The sequence below is a fragment of the Triticum urartu genome, chromosome 1A (assembly GCF_056163025.1).
Source record: "Triticum urartu cultivar PI428250 chromosome 1A, HENAU_Tu73, whole genome shotgun sequence".
Lineage (NCBI taxonomy): Eukaryota > Viridiplantae > Streptophyta > Magnoliopsida > Poales > Poaceae > Triticum > Triticum urartu.
This window is the reverse complement of record NC_141873.1, coordinates 453,242,558-453,259,539: the sequence shown is the minus strand read 5'-3', so window position 1 is coordinate 453,259,539 and position 16,982 is coordinate 453,242,558. Positions and strand designations below refer to the sequence as shown.

The 16,982-nt window shown below is 47.7% G+C and overlaps 1 protein-coding gene across 1 annotated transcript; it reads left to right on the top strand.

Moving 5' to 3' along the window:
• Nucleotides 1–397: 397 nt before the first annotated feature.
• Nucleotides 398–1,778, top strand: LOC125535391 (uncharacterized). The gene has a single exon (XM_048698447.2). It carries the CDS (start codon nucleotides 411–413, stop codon nucleotides 1,584–1,586), a length of 1,176 nt encoding a protein of 391 aa, XP_048554404.2. The 5' UTR covers nucleotides 398–410; the 3' UTR covers nucleotides 1,587–1,778.
• The last annotated feature ends 15,204 nt before the right edge of the window (nucleotides 1,779–16,982 follow it).

The window sequence follows — 16,982 nt, the reverse complement described above, 5'->3', positions numbered from 1 at the left end:
TGATACACTATTGGCCTACTCTCGAAAAAAATATATGAAAAAATGGGGATATTTCCCAGTCGCTAACCGCTGACATTTTGAGATGGACGTGCAGCACTGCGTGCAAGGAAAAAGTTCGCCTTGACAGGATATTTCTGTTTGTAGAACTAGTCAGTCTATTCTAGCCCAGCTCGAATTTCGCAGCGGGACGCGTTGGCGTGCGCTGATGGCGCTGGCTAAACGGCCTTGTAGGGCGCGGCGCTCTCGCGCACCCCGGGTCAACGCCCAACGGCCGGCCGTAGTCTAGATACATCTGTATCTAGATAAATCCAAGACAAGTAATTTGAAACAGAGGGAGTAGTACATAGTTTTATCTGGACAGGAATTTCACAACAGATATCGAACAAGTAGCAACGCCATTCCCCGTGCCTATGGCGTCATCAGCGGGGCATCGTCGGCGGGGCAAGAACAGGCCCAAAAAGAAGAAGAAAATGGCCGGACCAACCACCGTGCAGGACCTCCCTGACCATCTCTTCGAGCTTGTCCTCGCCCGCCTCGGCCCGTCCCCGTGCCTCGTCCGCGCCGCGGCCGCCTGCAAGCGGTGGTGCCGCGTCGTCGCCAACCCCGGCTTCCTCGCCCGCTTCGGCCCGCAGGCGCCGCACGTCGGCGACTACCACACCGACCACGGCGGTCGACCCCTCTTCGTCCCGTCCTCGCCGGTCGTCGTCGACTGCAGCCGCTTCTCCCTCGACTTCCTCCCGGACAGCGGATCGTGGGACATCGCGGACAGCCGCGGCAGCCTTCTCCTCCTATGCGACGGCTACGATCTCATCGTTTGCGAGCCGCTCACCGGACTCTACCAGGGGATCCTCTGGCCTGGCGTGTTCCGGCGTCGCCTGGGCGTGTTCCTGCTCGACGGCGACGACGCGGACCGCCGCGTCAGCATGTCCAACTTCAGGGTCCTCGCTGCCTTCGACGAAACCACTGCGTGCATCTTCTCCACCGGCGGGGACGGCGGTTGGCGCCTCGTGTCCAGCGCTATCGCCGGCGACATCGAGCTCCCGTCAACGCTCGGCCCCGAAAATTTCGTAGGGCGTGCAAATGGCACTGTATATTGGGGAATCGAAGGAAGTGACACCGATGTACTTGTTCTTGCTGAGTCCACGGCGGAGTTCTCCATCGCCGCATTCCCGGAGACCGTGTGGTGGCCATCCCACAGAGGGATCTCTCGGGTTGTGGGCGGCGACGACGGCGTGCTGCGCGTTATACGCCTGATAAACAACGAGCTCAAGGTCTTTGCACGCCGGCATCCAGACAGTGATGGCGATGAGTGGTTGCTGGAGATGCACCTGAGGTTGCCGGAGGCCACCCTTGGGCTGCCGGGGCGCAAAGAGAGCTTTTTCCAGCAAGAAGCCATGATTGTCTCCGCGAATGCTGGATACGTCCTGCTGACACCGAGCGAGGAGACGTGGCTGTTCTCCGTTGAGCTGGACACGATGCGAGTTGAGCGCGAGCACGAGAGAAACAAGTACGCCGGAGCAGCTCACCCGTACAAGCTGCCGTGGCCGCCGGCTTTGGCTGATCATAGCGGGGAGAGCAGGCGATGACGCCTCTGTTCGTGTATCAAGTACGGCGAGCGTGGCAGCTTTGCTGATCGTAGGAAAGAGGAGGTTGATGATGCCCTGATTGTGTATCAATTTTTGTCCGTTTCTTTTTTTCATGATTACTACTCCCTCCGTTCCAAAATAAATAACCCAACTTTGAAACGGAGGGAGTAGTAGATTTGCACTTTCCCTTGAAAAAAAAGGATCCCATGTTCTGTCTTCTCTCTGTTCATGCGTGTGCGGTGTGCCTCTCCTCGACTCCTGCCATATTCGCTTTCAACTTTTTTTTGGACTTTGATAACCAGCGAACGCCATATTTTGAAGCAATCCCAGCTAATGTCCTTTGGACCGTCAGACCTTGATCGAGCGCATGGCAATTGCTCAACGAAGAGTGACAATATTTCCGTCATTTTTTGAACTACGTTGCAATTTTCCCTTTAGCATAGTGAACTCTTATAAACAACATAACACTTCCATCTGTTTTCGCATGGCGATTCCGGGGTTTGCTGGAAAATCTTAAAAAATTGACGTTAGTATTTTAACATTCCATTCTTTAGAGGTATTCGCTTCCACCTTGACGTTGCATAAGTTGGTCAGGTTTCTTTTTTAGATGCATTCGCTTCCACCTTGACATTATAGAGTCGTCATATAGCCTCCATATGCATATGAAGCACAATCCTTGGACCTTGTTATGTGTTGCAATGTCCATTGAATAATTTATATAGATGCTCATGCAGGGTCTGTTATGTGGTTCGATATCAAGAACTCTCCTGCATGGTAGGAGTTGCGCTGCCCTCGGCGCAGGTAACTGAGTTTCTGGCACGGGCCTCTTGTGTTTCCTCACTGCCTCTACGATGAGGATTGGGTTGATGTTTGTTTTTGGCAGTCGAAATCACTTGCTCAGAGTTTAGGGAGGCCGATGATGTATGTTGGGGATAAGTGATGATGATGATGCCATTGGGCCATCTTGACCAGGCCCACTATGTTGAGTTGTGTGTGGGTGATGACCCACAAGTATAGGGGATCTATCGTAGTTCTTTCGATAAGTACGAGTGTCGAACCCAACGAGGAGCAGAAGAAAATGACAAGCGGTTTTCACCAAGGTATTCTCTGCAAGCACTGAAACTATCGGTAACAGATAGTTTTGTGATAAGATAAATCGAAACGAGTAACAAGTAACAAAAGTAAACAAGGTGCAGCAAGGTGGCACAATCCTTTTTGTAGCAAAGGACAAGCATGGACGAACTCTTATATAAACGCAAAGCGCTCCCGAGGACACATGGGAAGTGTTGTCAAGTTAGTTTTCATCATGCTCATATGATTCATGTTCGTTACTTTGATAATTTGATATGTGGGTGGACCGGTGCTTGGGTGCTGCCCTTCCTTGGACAAGCCTCTCAGTTATGATTAACCCCTATCACAAGCATCTGTAACTACGAAAGAACAATTAAGGTAAACCTAGCCATAGCATGAAACAAATGGATCCAAATCAGCCCCTTACGAAGCAACGCATAAACTAGGATTTAAGATTCTGTCACTCTAGCAACCCATCATCTACTTATTACTTCCCAATGGTTTCCCCTAGGCCCAAATCATGATGAAGTGTCATTTAGTCGACGTTCACATAACACCACTAGGAGAGAGACAACATACATCTAATCAAAATATCAAACGAATACCAAATTCACATGGTTACTTATAACAAGACTTCTCTCATGTCCTCAGGAACAAACGTAACTACTTACAAAACATATTTATGACCAAGATCAGAGGAGTATTAATTATCATTAAGGATCCGAAAATAAAATCTTCCACCGGATAAACCAACTAGCATCAACTACAAGGAGTAATCAACACTACTAGCAACCCACATGTACCAATCTTAGGTTTTGGGACAAGATCGAATACAAGAGATGAACTAGGGTTTGAGAGGAGATGGTGCTGGTGAAGATGTTGATGGAGATTGACCCCCTCCCGATGAGAGGATCGTTGGTGATGACGATGGCTTCGATTTCCCCCTCCCGGAGGGATGTTTCCCCTGCAGAACAGCTCCGCCGGAGCCCTAGATTGGTTCTGGCTCGGTTCCGCCTCTAGACGGCGGATGTGATGCCCCCGATTTGATCATACACTAATTATACACGCATATGTGTACGATCAAGATCAGGGACTCATGGGAAGATATCACAACACAACTCTAGACACAAATTAAAATAATACAAGCTTTATATTACAAGCCAGGGGCCTCGAGGGCTCAAATACATAAACTCGAATACACAAGAGTCAGCGGAAGCAATAATATCTGAGTACAGACATAAGTTAAACAAGATTGCCTTAAGAAGGCTAGCACAAAAGTAACAACGATCGAAAAGGCAAGGCCTCCTGCGTAGGACCTCCTAACTACTCCTTGAAGCCAAACTCCATGTAGCAACATCCTCAGGATCCTATGGCTCCTGGACTCCATCATATGATCGGAATAACCGAGAAAAGGGGAAAAAAGAAGTAGCAAAGAAACCGTGAGTACTCATCCAAAGTACTCGCAAGCAAGGAACTATACTACATATGCATTGGTATCCATGAAAGGGGTAGTATATGTGGACTGAACTGCAGAATGCCAGAATAAGAGGGGGATAGCTAGTCCTATCAAAGACTACACTTCTGGCAGCCTCCATCTTGTAGCAGTAGAAGAGAGTAGATGGGAAGTTAACCAAGTATCATCGCATAGCATAATCCTACCCGGCGATCCTCCCCTCGTTGCCCTGTGAGAGAGCGATCACCGGGTTGTATCTGGCACTTGATAGGGTGTATTTTATTAAGTATCCAGTTCTAGTTGTCATAAGGACAAGGTACAACTCCGGGTCGTCCTTTTACCGAGGGACACGGCTATTCGAATAGATAAACTTCCCCGCAGGGGTGCACCACATTTCCCAACTGAAAGTGCAACTATCCCTAGGTGGTTTTGGTAATTCATAACAACATATAGCTCATTGAGCTAATGCTATTCCAAGATGATTATTTCAGGAAAGCTCAATGATTGGCATGGCATGGATGTGAAAGTGGAACCCTCAAAATGCTAAGGACAAAGGATTGGCTCAAGCTCAAAAGCTCAAGACTCTTCATTTTATATTTTAGTGATCCAAGATCACATTGAGTCTTTAGGAAAAGCCAATACTATCAAGGAGGGATGAGGTGTTGCTTAATGATCCTCTTGCTTCATGTGCTTAGTGATATGCTCCAAAATCCTCAACTACTTTCCCATATCCACATATGACCTAAACCCTAAGCCAAACTCGGTCCTACCGATTCTTCCTATCCGGCGCCACCGAGTTTCACTTGTCATAAGCCACCGCCAAACCCTAGCAATTCGGTTCTACCGATAGGGATCTCGGTCTCACCGAGATGGGATTGCAAACTCTCTGTTTCCCTTTCGTAACTTTTCGGTCTCACCAAAAGAGCGAATCGGTCCCACCGAGATTGCAATGTAAATTCACTGTTTCCCCTTTGTAACTTTTCGGTCTCACCGAAAGAGCAAATCGGTCCCACCGAGTTTGCCTGACCAACTCTTTGGTTAGCTAATTACCAAATTCGGTCTCACCGAGTTTGTGTAATCGGTCTCACCGAGATTACGTTATGCCCAAACCCTAACCATATCGGTCCTACCGAGTTGCATGTCAGTCCCACCGAAAATCTCTAACGGTCACTAGGTTTACATTTTCGGTCCGACCGAGTTTGTTGATTCGGTCCCATCGAGATTGGAAAACTGTGTGTAACGGTTGGATTTTGTGTGGAGGCTATATATACCCCTCCACCTCCTCTTCATTCGAAGAGAGAGCCATCAGAACACATACACCATTCCAACTCATATGTTCTGAGAGAGAACCACCTACTCATGTGTTGAGACCAAGATATTCCATTCCTACCATATGAATCTTGATCTCTAGCCTCTCCAAGTTGCTTTCCACTCAAATCTTCTTTCCACAAAATCCAAATCCTATGAGAGAGAGTTGAGTGTTGGGGAGACTATCATTTGAAGCACAAGAGCAAGGAGTTCATTACCTACACACCATTTGTTACTTCTTGGAGAGTGGTGTCTCCTAGATTGGCTAGGTGTCACTTGGGAGCCTCCGACAAGATTGTGGAGTTGAACCAAGGAGTTTGTAAGGGCAAGGAGATCGCCTACTTCGTGAAGATCTACCGCTAGTGAGGCAAGTCCTGTGTGGGAGATGGCCATGGTGGGATAGACAAGGTTGCTTCTTCGTGGACCCTTTGTGGGTGGTTGCTTCTTCATGGACCCTTCGTGGGTGGAGCCCTGTGTGGACTCGCGCAACCGTTACCCTTTGTGGGTGGAGCCCTCCGTGGACTCTCGCAACCGTTACCCTTTGTGGGTTGAAGTCTCCATCAACGTGGATGTAGGATAGCACCACCTATCCGAACCACGGGAAAAACATCCGTGCCTCCAATTGCGTTTGAATTCTCCAAACCCTTCCCTTTACATTCTTGCAAGTTGCATGCTTTACTTTCCGCTGCCAATATACTCTTTGCATGCTTGCTTGAATTGTGTGATGATTGCTTGACTTGTCCTAAAATAGCTAAAATCTGCCAAGAACTAAAATTGGGAAAAGGTTAAGTTTTTATTTGGTCAAGTAGTCTAATCACCCCCCTCTAGACATACTTTCGATCCTACACCAACACGCTCGATCCCCTTTGGCCAGACACACATTCCTGGGTCATACCTGGCCTCGGAAGATCAACACGTCGCAGCCCCACCTAGGCACAACAAAGAGGTCAGCACGCCTGTCTAAATCCTAAGCGCGCAGGGGTCTGGGTCCATCGCCCATTGCACACCTGCACGTTGTGTGGGCGGCCAGAAGCAGACCTAGCCTCCCTAATACAAGAGCAGGTGTTCCAGTCCAATCCGGCGCGTGCCGCTCAGTCGCTGACGTCAAGAAGGCTTCGACTGATACCACGATGTCGAGTGCCCATAACTGTTCCCGCATAGTTGGTTAGTGCATATAGGCCATTGGCCAGACTCAGATCAAATACCAAGATCTCGTTAAGCATGTTAATTGATGTAACCACGGACGCCGACCAGGGCCAGGCCCACCACTCGTGTAGGTGGTCTCAACCTGCCCTGTCGCTCCGCCACAAAGGTCCACTCAGAGGGCCATCAGGACAAACATCCTTTCGGTCCCAATCCGTGAATCACTCGTGGGTACTCTACGAGCCGACCCGACTTTAGTCACCACAAGTATCACATATTATGTATATAAGTATATACCCGTGATCACCTCCTGAGTGATCACGACCCGATAGTATAGCATGGCAGACGGACAATAATGTAGGGCCACTGATGGAATACTAGCATCCTATACTAAGCATTTAGGATTGTAGATAAAGGTAACAACAGTAGTAGCAAATACAGGATATGCATCAGGATAGGATTAACGGAAAGCAGTAACATGCTACACTACTCTAATGCAAGCAGTAGAGAGAAGATAGGAGATATCTGGTGATCAGGGGGGGCTTGCCTGGTTGCTCTGGCAAGAAGGAGGGGTCATCTTCAATGTAGTCGAACACACGGACATCGGCAGCGGTCTCGGAGTCTACCGGAAAGAAGTAACGGAGGGGGAACACAATAAATAACATAGCAATCAAATGTAACACAAAGCAAGACGAGGCAAAACGTTGTGCTAGGGGTGACCTAACGCATGGATAGGTGATACCGGCAAAGGGGGGAAACATCCGGGAAAGTATTCCCGGTGTTTGGCATATTCAGACAGACGAACCGGAGGGGAAAGGTTGCAGGTTCGCTATTGTAAGGACGTGTGGCAGATGAACGGACTGCACATTCGGATTCGTCTCATCGTTCTGAGCAACTTTCATGTACAAAGTTTTCCCATCTGAGTTACAGATTATTTTATATAAATTTTCAAAGTTTTATCAATACTCTGGAATTTTAGGAATTAACATTAATTCAAAAATAAAAGGAAAATGGCTATGGGTATCCAGAAGTGTACCCAGCCAGAGGCAAAGTGAGGCTGACAGGTGGGGCCTGGATAGCTGAGTCAACAGTACAGTCAGCAATGACTGGGTCAATGTTGACTAGTCAACAGGGCTCGTGGGGTCTACATGTCATTGACTGGGCCAACCCAGTTAGCAGTCTGACCGGACAAACTAGACAGGGAGACCCACATGCCATTGTCTCAGTGCCTAACAGGATTTACAAATTGTTTTGGTTAATTTAATTAACTAACAGAGCCACATGTCAGTGAAAAGTTAGCCCCTAACTAATCTAATTAAACCTAACACTCATTTAAACAGGGCCTACCCCATGTTCCAGAGACACAACCGATGGTGGCCTCGGTTGAGCACGTACGCGCGCGCACCAGGGGGCACCGGCAGTCACGGCCGAGTGCGGCCATGAGTGACACAAGGCGTGGGGAGCAGGGCATGGCCTCGGGGAAGCAGCTACCTCGCCAGGCGTGGCCTCGATGCCGACAAAGTGGGGAGATGCAGGTAGAAGAAGCAACAACGGGCAACAAACAAAAACAACGGCCAGCAGCGCAGCATAGCAGCAGCACACCGCAAGCAACGCGGCAAAGCAGAGTAGGGCGCGGCAGTGCAGGGGAACTCGGCCTCGTCGGCAACCAAGCTAAAGGGCGCGAAGAAGAGATGGGAGAGGTCACGGAGGACCGGAACTCACTGTTGGGGGGTCGACGAGAAGCTCGGGGAGGCCGGCATGGCGCCATAGCAGCGGCACGACAGTGGCGGTGTCGGCGGCTTGGGCGAGCGCGCGCTGGCAGGTGCCGGCCGGGCGCAGCCAAGGGATCCACGGAGCAGCCACGACACTAGCGACAGGGGCGTGTTGCAGGGGCGGCAGCCGGTGGTGATGCTTGCGGGCCAGCACGGGGGCGCTGGCGGTGACGGCGCTGGGAGGCTCGCCAGGCCGCTGGGAGCAGCGGTGGGCGGCCGTGTACGGTGAGGTATCAATGACGGAGGGCTCTGTCGCGACGGAGGTGGGCGCAGGAGATCAAGAGGGAGTGGGATTGGGGAGCGAGAGAGAGAGGCTGCGAGAGGGGGGGGGTTCGGGCATGAGGGCGCTCGTTCCTCCCCTTCCCGATCCAGATCAGGAGCGAGAGGGGAGAGACGAGGGAGAGTGGGGGGTCGGTTAGGGTTCCAGGGGTGGGGAGGACCATATAGGCCAGGGTCGACTGGGACGGCCAGCTGGGCCATTTGGCCCAGTGGTAGGGGGCCTTTTCAATTATTATTATTTTGTTTACTGTTTTGTTTTTTCTTTATTTTTATTTTTACTTATTTTCCCTTTACTATTTTCTATTTATTTTAGCTGCCAAATGATTGTTGTTAACTAAGAAACTTTGCACATAATTCCTAGTCAACACTATAAGGTTGACAAAAAGTTTGAGGCCAATTGAAAGTGTTCAAATTTATAGTTGAATTAAAATGCTTTTATTTAATCTTGTTGTTCCACTAAATTAATTACATGGGCAATTTGGGAAACCAAATAAGGTTGGTTCCAACATGTTCATTACTTAGTGAATATTTGCCGCCCATTGAACATTTTTATTTGATAGTTTGAAGAAATAATAATTTGACTTGTTATTTGAAATTTGAATTTGACTCGGTTTTTGAACTAACGCGAGATTAACAACAGTAACCGTGGTGACGTGGCATCATTAATGTGGGATTACTGTAGCCTAATTATCCGGGCGTCACAATTCTCCTCCACTACAAGAAATCTCGTCCCGAGATTTAAGAGGTAGTGAAAGGGGGAAGGTTTGGTAACGAATCTAGCGGGTCTTCTCATTCTGGCTTCCTCTTCTCGAAGAGGACGGTCCAATATATTGATGTCTTCATTTCTCTGCTTCAGGTCATTATGATGAAGTCGACATCCTTTCTTCGAGAACTCCATCGTACTTATGAAAGAATAAAGGGTGGGCATTCTAGGAGAACAGACCTCTGCAAGGTCGACTATCTGGTTAATAACATCAAGGAAGGTGGCGGAAGTAACTCTCGAATTGAAACTTAAGAAAATATCGAGAGCAAAGTAAGGAGGTATCATGGGATGTTTCGAGCGGGCAGGTAATCGTTCAATGCCTGAAACAGGGCGTGAAAGGGGTTCAAAGCAATGGGAATAAGTATTGTGTTTAAAATCAGAATTGATGATCACATGGAAGGTGGCTCGTGAATTACATACGAAGCCAAGCATGAGGAATAACTTTGGAAATAGGGGGTGTATAGGAGAGTTAGGTTTCGATCCTGTGGAACTGTGGGTTATAGCCCACCATGTGGGTTAAAAGTAGTAGGAGCGGTGACATCTTGAGTGGTCATGATAGCAAGGCATGTCAGAGGGTAGCCTATCGATTATGTTGGCAACAACGTCGGTACCAAGGGCGTGGGACGAAGAGAACCATTTTCCTGCTCGTTAAACAAGGCGGACCAACAGGCAAAGTTCTTGTCTATCGGTGGCTACCGGAATGTCATCAACAATAGTAACAGGGTCTTGCTGAAAGAATTGTACACCGAGGTGTTTACATAAGCGGGGGAATATTACTTCTTAGATCATATAGATCACAAGGAACGTTAAACCAACCAATGGAATGGGAAATATGATTATCAGATTAAACAGAACAATGGAAAGGAAAAATGTGTTTAGACACATATTTCAAGGGTATATCCTTCCCAAGGACAAGCGGAGCATGATATCCATGACAGGATATAATGTAGAGAACTCTTTGGGTAGGGGAGAGAAATTTCATGACATTACCCATACAACGGTGTTTGGATAATTGAGCAGGAAACATTTAGCATAGGGCTTCAAATGTTCTTGTTGAAAATCGGAGTACCATAGACATGCTTCAAGATAGCATTGACATGGTCAACACGTGAAGATCAGACTTTGGAAACACAAAGGATCCATTAGGAACAACTTATAGAATAAGTCTTACAATTTCCTCATGGAAGAATGGGTAACCTTGATAAAAGGATACATATACTATAACAATAGGTCCTCTGGCCAGGGGTGCTAAGCAAAGACACCAACTTACCGGGTTATGTAGAGACCAATGTTATAACTCTTGGAAAATGTTCCAACCATCATATCTAACCGAGTTTCAGATCTGATTGGTGTCAGGATACCTCAGACTTAGGATGCCTAAAAATAAAGGTGCAACACAATTTTACGAGATGACATAGTACGTTTCTCGGGAAATGAACTATGGAAGCGAGTTCCGAAACAAGAGTTCATCATTAAACCAAGGAGAGGATGAGGAGGTGGCTGATGGATTGAGCGACATTTCATCGAGATTTTCAAAAAGATGGAGTTCCACAATTATGTGAACAAGGAGATATCATTTGTCAGATCAATTGATATAATGATGTATGCTCGAAGAAAACATACACAATTAAACATTCGTTGAAAGGTGCACCCGAAATATGGGCTGGGTTGCATGACCAATGTCAGGATGGTGATTTAGTAACTAGCACACTAAATTGGAATTATTGTCCATTAACTCCGAAGAAATAGGGTTGCTAGAAATACTGAAGTCTCACAATAGAGTTCATTTATTGGTATTCTGGTTAGAAGCAACACGGGGACCAAGAAAAGAAGGGTGATGGCGAGACGCATCACTGTAACAAGAATCTTTAAGAGGTGGTGAAATTCTCACGACATTCTAGACATCAAAGACATTAATACTTCAAGGTAGAACCAAATACAAGCTAGATAACATGTTGCATCCATAACATGAACAAGTTTGTGATGAAAGGAAGGTAAGGATGTTGTCGATGGTAACTCGAATTACCAAGGGACGAGCATGGCACTTATCAACAAGAATACGATTGTTATCTGATACGTCTCCAACGTATCTATAATTTTTGATTGCTCCATGCTATATTATCTACTGTTTTAGGCAATATTGGGCTTTATTATCCACTTTTATATTATTTTTGGGACTAACCTATTAACCGGAGGCCCAGCCCAGATTTGTTGTTTTATGCATATTTCAGTGTTTTGAAGAAAAGGAATATCAGACGGAGTCGAAACGGAAAGAAATCAACTGGAGAAGTTATTTTTGGAAGGAAACACACCTGATGGACTTGGACCCCACGTCAAGGAAGGAACGAGGTGCTCACGAGGGTGGGTGGCGCCCCCCCTAGGGCGCGCCCCCTATCTCGTGGGGCCCTCGTGGCTCCCCTGACGTACCTCCTGCACCCATATATACCTACGTGACCTAAAACTTCCAGAACGCAAGATAGACCGGGAGTTCCGCCGCCATAAGCCTCGGTAGCCACCAAAAACCAATCGGGACCCTGTTCCGGCACTCTACCGGAGGGGGGAACCCTCACCGGTGGCCATCTTCATCATCCCGGTGCTCTCCATGACGAGGAGGGAGTAGTTCTCCCTCGGGGCTGAGGGTATGTACCAGTAGCTATGTGTTTGATCTCTCTCTCTCTCTCGTGTTCTTGATTTGGCACGATCTTGATGTATCGCGAGCTTTGCTATTATAGTTGGATCTTATGTTTCTCCTCCCCCTCTTCTCTCTTGTAATGAATTGAGTTTCCCCTTTGAAGTAATCTTATCGGATGGAGTCTTTAAAGACTTGAGAACACTTGATGTATGTCTTGCCGTAGATATCTGTGGTGATAATGGGATACCACATGCCACTTGATGTATGTTAAGGTGATCAACTTGCGGGTTTCGTGACATTGGGAACCTATGCATAGGGGTTGGCACACGTTTTCGTCGTGATTCTCCAGTAGAACTTTGGGGCACTCTTTGAGGTTCTATGTGTTGGTTGAATAGATGAATCTGAGAATTTGTGATGCATATCATATAATCATACCCACAGATACTTGAGGTGACATTGGAGTATCTAGGTGACATTAGGGTTTTGGTTGATTTGTGTCTTAAGGTGTTATTCTAGTACGAACTCTAGGGCTGTTTGTGACACTAATAGGAATAGCCCAACGGATTGATTGGAAAGAATAACTTTGAGGTGGTTTCGTACCCTACCATAATCTCTTCATTTGTTCTCCGCTAATAGTGACTTTGGAGTGACTCTTTGATGCATGTTGAGGGATAGTTATGTGATCCAATTATGTTAGTATTGTTGAGGGAACTTACACTAGCGAAAGTATGAACCCTAGGCCTTGTTTCAATACATTGCAATACCGTTTACGCTCACTTTTATCACTTGCTACCTTGCTGTTTTTATTATTTCATATTACAAAAACTATTATCTACTATCCATATTGCACTTGTATCACCATCTCTTCGCCGAACTAGTACACCTATACAATTTACCGTTGTATTGGGTGTGTTGGGGACACAAGAGACTCTTTGTTATTTGGTTGCAGGGTTGCTTGAGAGAGACCATCTTCATCCTACGCCTCCTACGGATTGATAAACCTTAGGTCATCCACTCGAGGGAAATTTGCTACTGTCCTACAAACCTCTGCACTTGGAGGCCCAACAACGTCTACAAGAAGAAGGTTGTGTAGTAGACATCATTATCCTAGAAGGAGTCAAAATGTTGATGATGATCATGACAAATTTAGTCGAGAGGCTCCACGAAGAAGCAACCGAATAGAAACTGCATCAAGCAAAAGGACTCATGCAACGAAAGATTATTGGAACCACAGATACGACACAAACTCGAATTCAAGTTTGTTGTTCAAGGAGAAATTATATGACGAGGAAAATCAATGTAAGATTTGCTCACCGTCAAAATTTGTGCCCCGGGAAGAAGGACTAGGTAGCACAGTTAAAATCAGCACGATGATAATATAGCCGATCAGGCTAGGAATGACTAGAAGGATTATTAAACTCATAAGCAACGAAAATTACTTAGGGTTATCAAACCGGAATGCGGAATTGGTTCACATATCGGTGTTCTCGGTTGATGACAACCCAGAACCCATGGAGTGACTATGACGGGGAAAGGTACTACTTCATCATAAATTCATAAGATGTAGTGTAATGGGTTGATATCCTCGAGATACCAGGGGGTAATACTCGAAGGTAGATCAAATTAAAGGTTGGGCAGACGTAATTATCTGCAGAAGGCAAGTACTTTTAACTTGTCCGAGAATGGGATCAGAGAAGAACAATCATGGTTGGAACCACGATTGCAAAGGACAAAATCATAGATACAAGATCAAATTATGCCGAGTGAATAATTATTGTTACGAGAAGCTATCATGATAAGATCAACATTGTTTCCATGGGCATGAACACAAAGTTCAAGGTCGACTCCCACTTCTCAAATGCACAACCTTACATTCACTTCTCGTTCCGAGAATGGCATTAGTGTTGAAAGTTTTACCTGGTGAAATACCAGATAAGTATGACCCATGAAATCTTTCAGGTTCACATAGATTAAGGAAGTCATAGGTTCCACACGTCGGGGTATCTTAGTAGCACATACCACAAACTTCAGGAGTAAATAACACAAGCTCGAAAGTAGAGCATGGTTGACAGAGCAGAGGATACAATTTACCGGGGGCATTATATATCCATGGAAAGGCTCACGAGGTCATTGAATATGAGGAATGCTGTCAGATGAAATCCAACAAAGGATCTGGGGGTACACAAGGGATCTGATGTGAGCATCGATACTCAACCAGAAGAAGAAGAATGCAAGGATATCGGATGATAGAAACAACTAACTAATTCAAAGCTCAACTACAAAGGAATTATGAATTCCAAGTCAAGCGATTAGAAGCACTGATTAGGGATGGATAAGTTGAATAGCTGAGGGAGTCCTGGATTAAGGGGTCTCCGGACAGCCGGATTATATCCTTTAGCTGGTGTCAAAACCGGCGGATCTCGGGTACGGGGTCCCGAACTGTGCGTCTAGGCCGGATGGTAACAGGAGGCAGGGGACACAATGTTTTACCCAGGTTCGGGCCCTCTTGATGGAGGTAAAACCCTACGTCCTGCTAGATTAATATTGAAGATATGGGTAGTACAAGAGTAGATCTACCACGAGATCAGAGAGGCTAAACCCTAGAAGCTAGCCTATGGTATGATTGTATGTTGTAGTTGTTGTTTTCTACAGACTAAAACTCTCCGGTTTATATAGACACCGGAGAGGGTTAGGGTTACACAAGGTCGGTTACAAAGGAGGAGATATCCATATCCGTATTGCCTAGCTTGCCTTCCACGCCAAGTAGAGTCCCATCCGGACACGAGACAAAGTCTTCAATCTTGCATCTTCATAGTCCAACAGTCCGGCTAAAGGATATAATCCGGCTGTCCGGAGACCCCTTAATCCAGGACTCCCTCAGTAGCCCCTGAACCAGGCTTCAATGACGATGAGTCCGGCGTGCAGTATTGTCTTCGGCATTGCAAGGCGGGTTCCTTCTCCGAATACATCATAGAAGAATTTGAATACAAGGATAGTGTCCGACACTGCAAAATAAGTCCCACATACCACCTTAGAGAGAATAATATTTCCGCAAATCTAACTTGCTGACTTGTTTTGGCAACACGACATTATGCCATGGCCCGGTGATTATTCGAACCGTTTCCTTAAACTAGCCCACACATAACGCGAGGCAGTTTTTTGACACGTCTTGTTAAAGCAGAGATCGTGTCCCCTTATTACGGGATTCCCATCAATACGGGCGTGGGTAACCCAACCGCGCCATCTATTACGATGCTTGGGGGATAAGCGAGTTTTACCAGGCTAGTGGGGACGCTTAGTTTCATCCGCCCATATAAAGGGATAAGGATTCACCTTTTCATCCACGCTTTCTTCCTCCTTTGCTCATCTGTTTTCGCACACTCGAGCTCTAGCGCCCAAGTCCGCACTTCCCACCCCAACCTTCTCCAACCATGTTCGGAGCGGGAGGTAGGTGGATGGTCTCCTCCATCATGGATGGAGACATCAAGAAGCTGAGGAGAGCCGGATACTTGCCCGACGACATCGCGCACCGGCTCCCAGATGAGGGGCAGCTCATCCCCACCCCCAGGCCCCATGAGAGGGTAGTGTTCCTCACCCATTTCCTCCGCGGACTGGGATTCCCTCTCCACCCATTCGTCCGGGGGCTCATGTTCTATTACGGCCTGGATTTCCATGATTTGGCGCCAAACTTCATCCTCAACATCTAGGCGTTTATCGTTGTGTGCGAGGCCTTCCTCCGCATCAAGCCCCACTTCGGTTTATGGCTAAAGACCTTCAATGTCAAGCCGAAGGTTGTGGGCAGCCGCCAGGCGGAGTGCGGAGGCGCCATGGTGGGCAAGATGCCCAACGTTACATGGCTCGAGGGCTCCTTTGTGGAAAACATAAAGGGGTGGCAATCAGGGTGGTTCTACATCACCGAGCCGCGTGACCCTGCATGGGCAGCGGCCCCCGAGTTCTGATCTGGCATCCCCATGCGGCTCAGCTCCTGGAAAGAGAAGGGCTTGTCCTGGGCTAGTTCGAGAGAGCTGACCGGACTCCAAACATGTATTCAAAACATGGTGAACAAGAAGCTCAAACTTGTCAACGTAGTCCAGGTCATGCTCCACCGCCGGATCCTCCCGTGCGAACAACGGGACTTCAACTTGTGGGAGTTCGACCCAGCGCAGCACCAAACTCTGAACAGGCTCTTCGACACAACTCACGAAGATGCCTGGAGGGTGTTGTTCAAAAGCGCCAAGGTCCCTCCTCCCATTACTGAGGATCGCGGATTCAGCGCGAAGCACCAAGCCAGTGCGGTAAGCTGCTTTACCTTGCACAGGATACTTATCTTTTATAGATTGACTCCATGCGGGATCTAAACTCTCGTACTTTTGACAGGACTGGCAGGAGACGGCCGGACAGATCGACTGTCCGGCTCCCTTGCCCGAAGGCCCAGCGGATGCTCTTCTGGCGAAGATGCTGACTCCGGCTCCTTATAAGGTGCCGGAGAAGACCAAGAAGGCCAAGGGAACCCGAAAGAGTTCCCGACGCCAGGCGTCGTCGGACTCACCGTCCGATGACTCTGCGGCGCACTCCTCCCCCGAAGACGAGGAAGAAGAAGATGCTCCCCCTCCAGCTGGGGGAGATAAGAAAAGGAAGGCCGCCCCAACTAGGGGCGCCGAAGGGTCCAAGAAGGGAAGGACTCTCCTTCTGGACTCTCCTTCTGGACAGTTCCATCGCCGCCGACGAAGGCGAAGACGAGTGGTTGCCGGCCAAGCCCCTGGGGAGATCGTAAGTATTCGGATACCAGAGTAACTCATAGCATTCCTTTGTCGCACTGCTTTCCCTAACGCCGAACATAATTATGCAGGCCGCCACGAGCTAGTATCGATGTATCATCGGACGGCTCCCTGGGCTCGTCGGACATGGATAGCGATCCAGTCCCGACGGCCACCTCCCCTCATCCTGCTGACGACGCCGAGGTGTTGTCTCAAGA

Excerpts from the sequence above, each read along its gene's own strand:
- LOC125535391 (XM_048698447.2), top strand. The coding sequence starts at position 411 with ATGGCGTCATCAGCGGGGCATCGTCGGCGGGGCAAGAACAGGCCCAAA.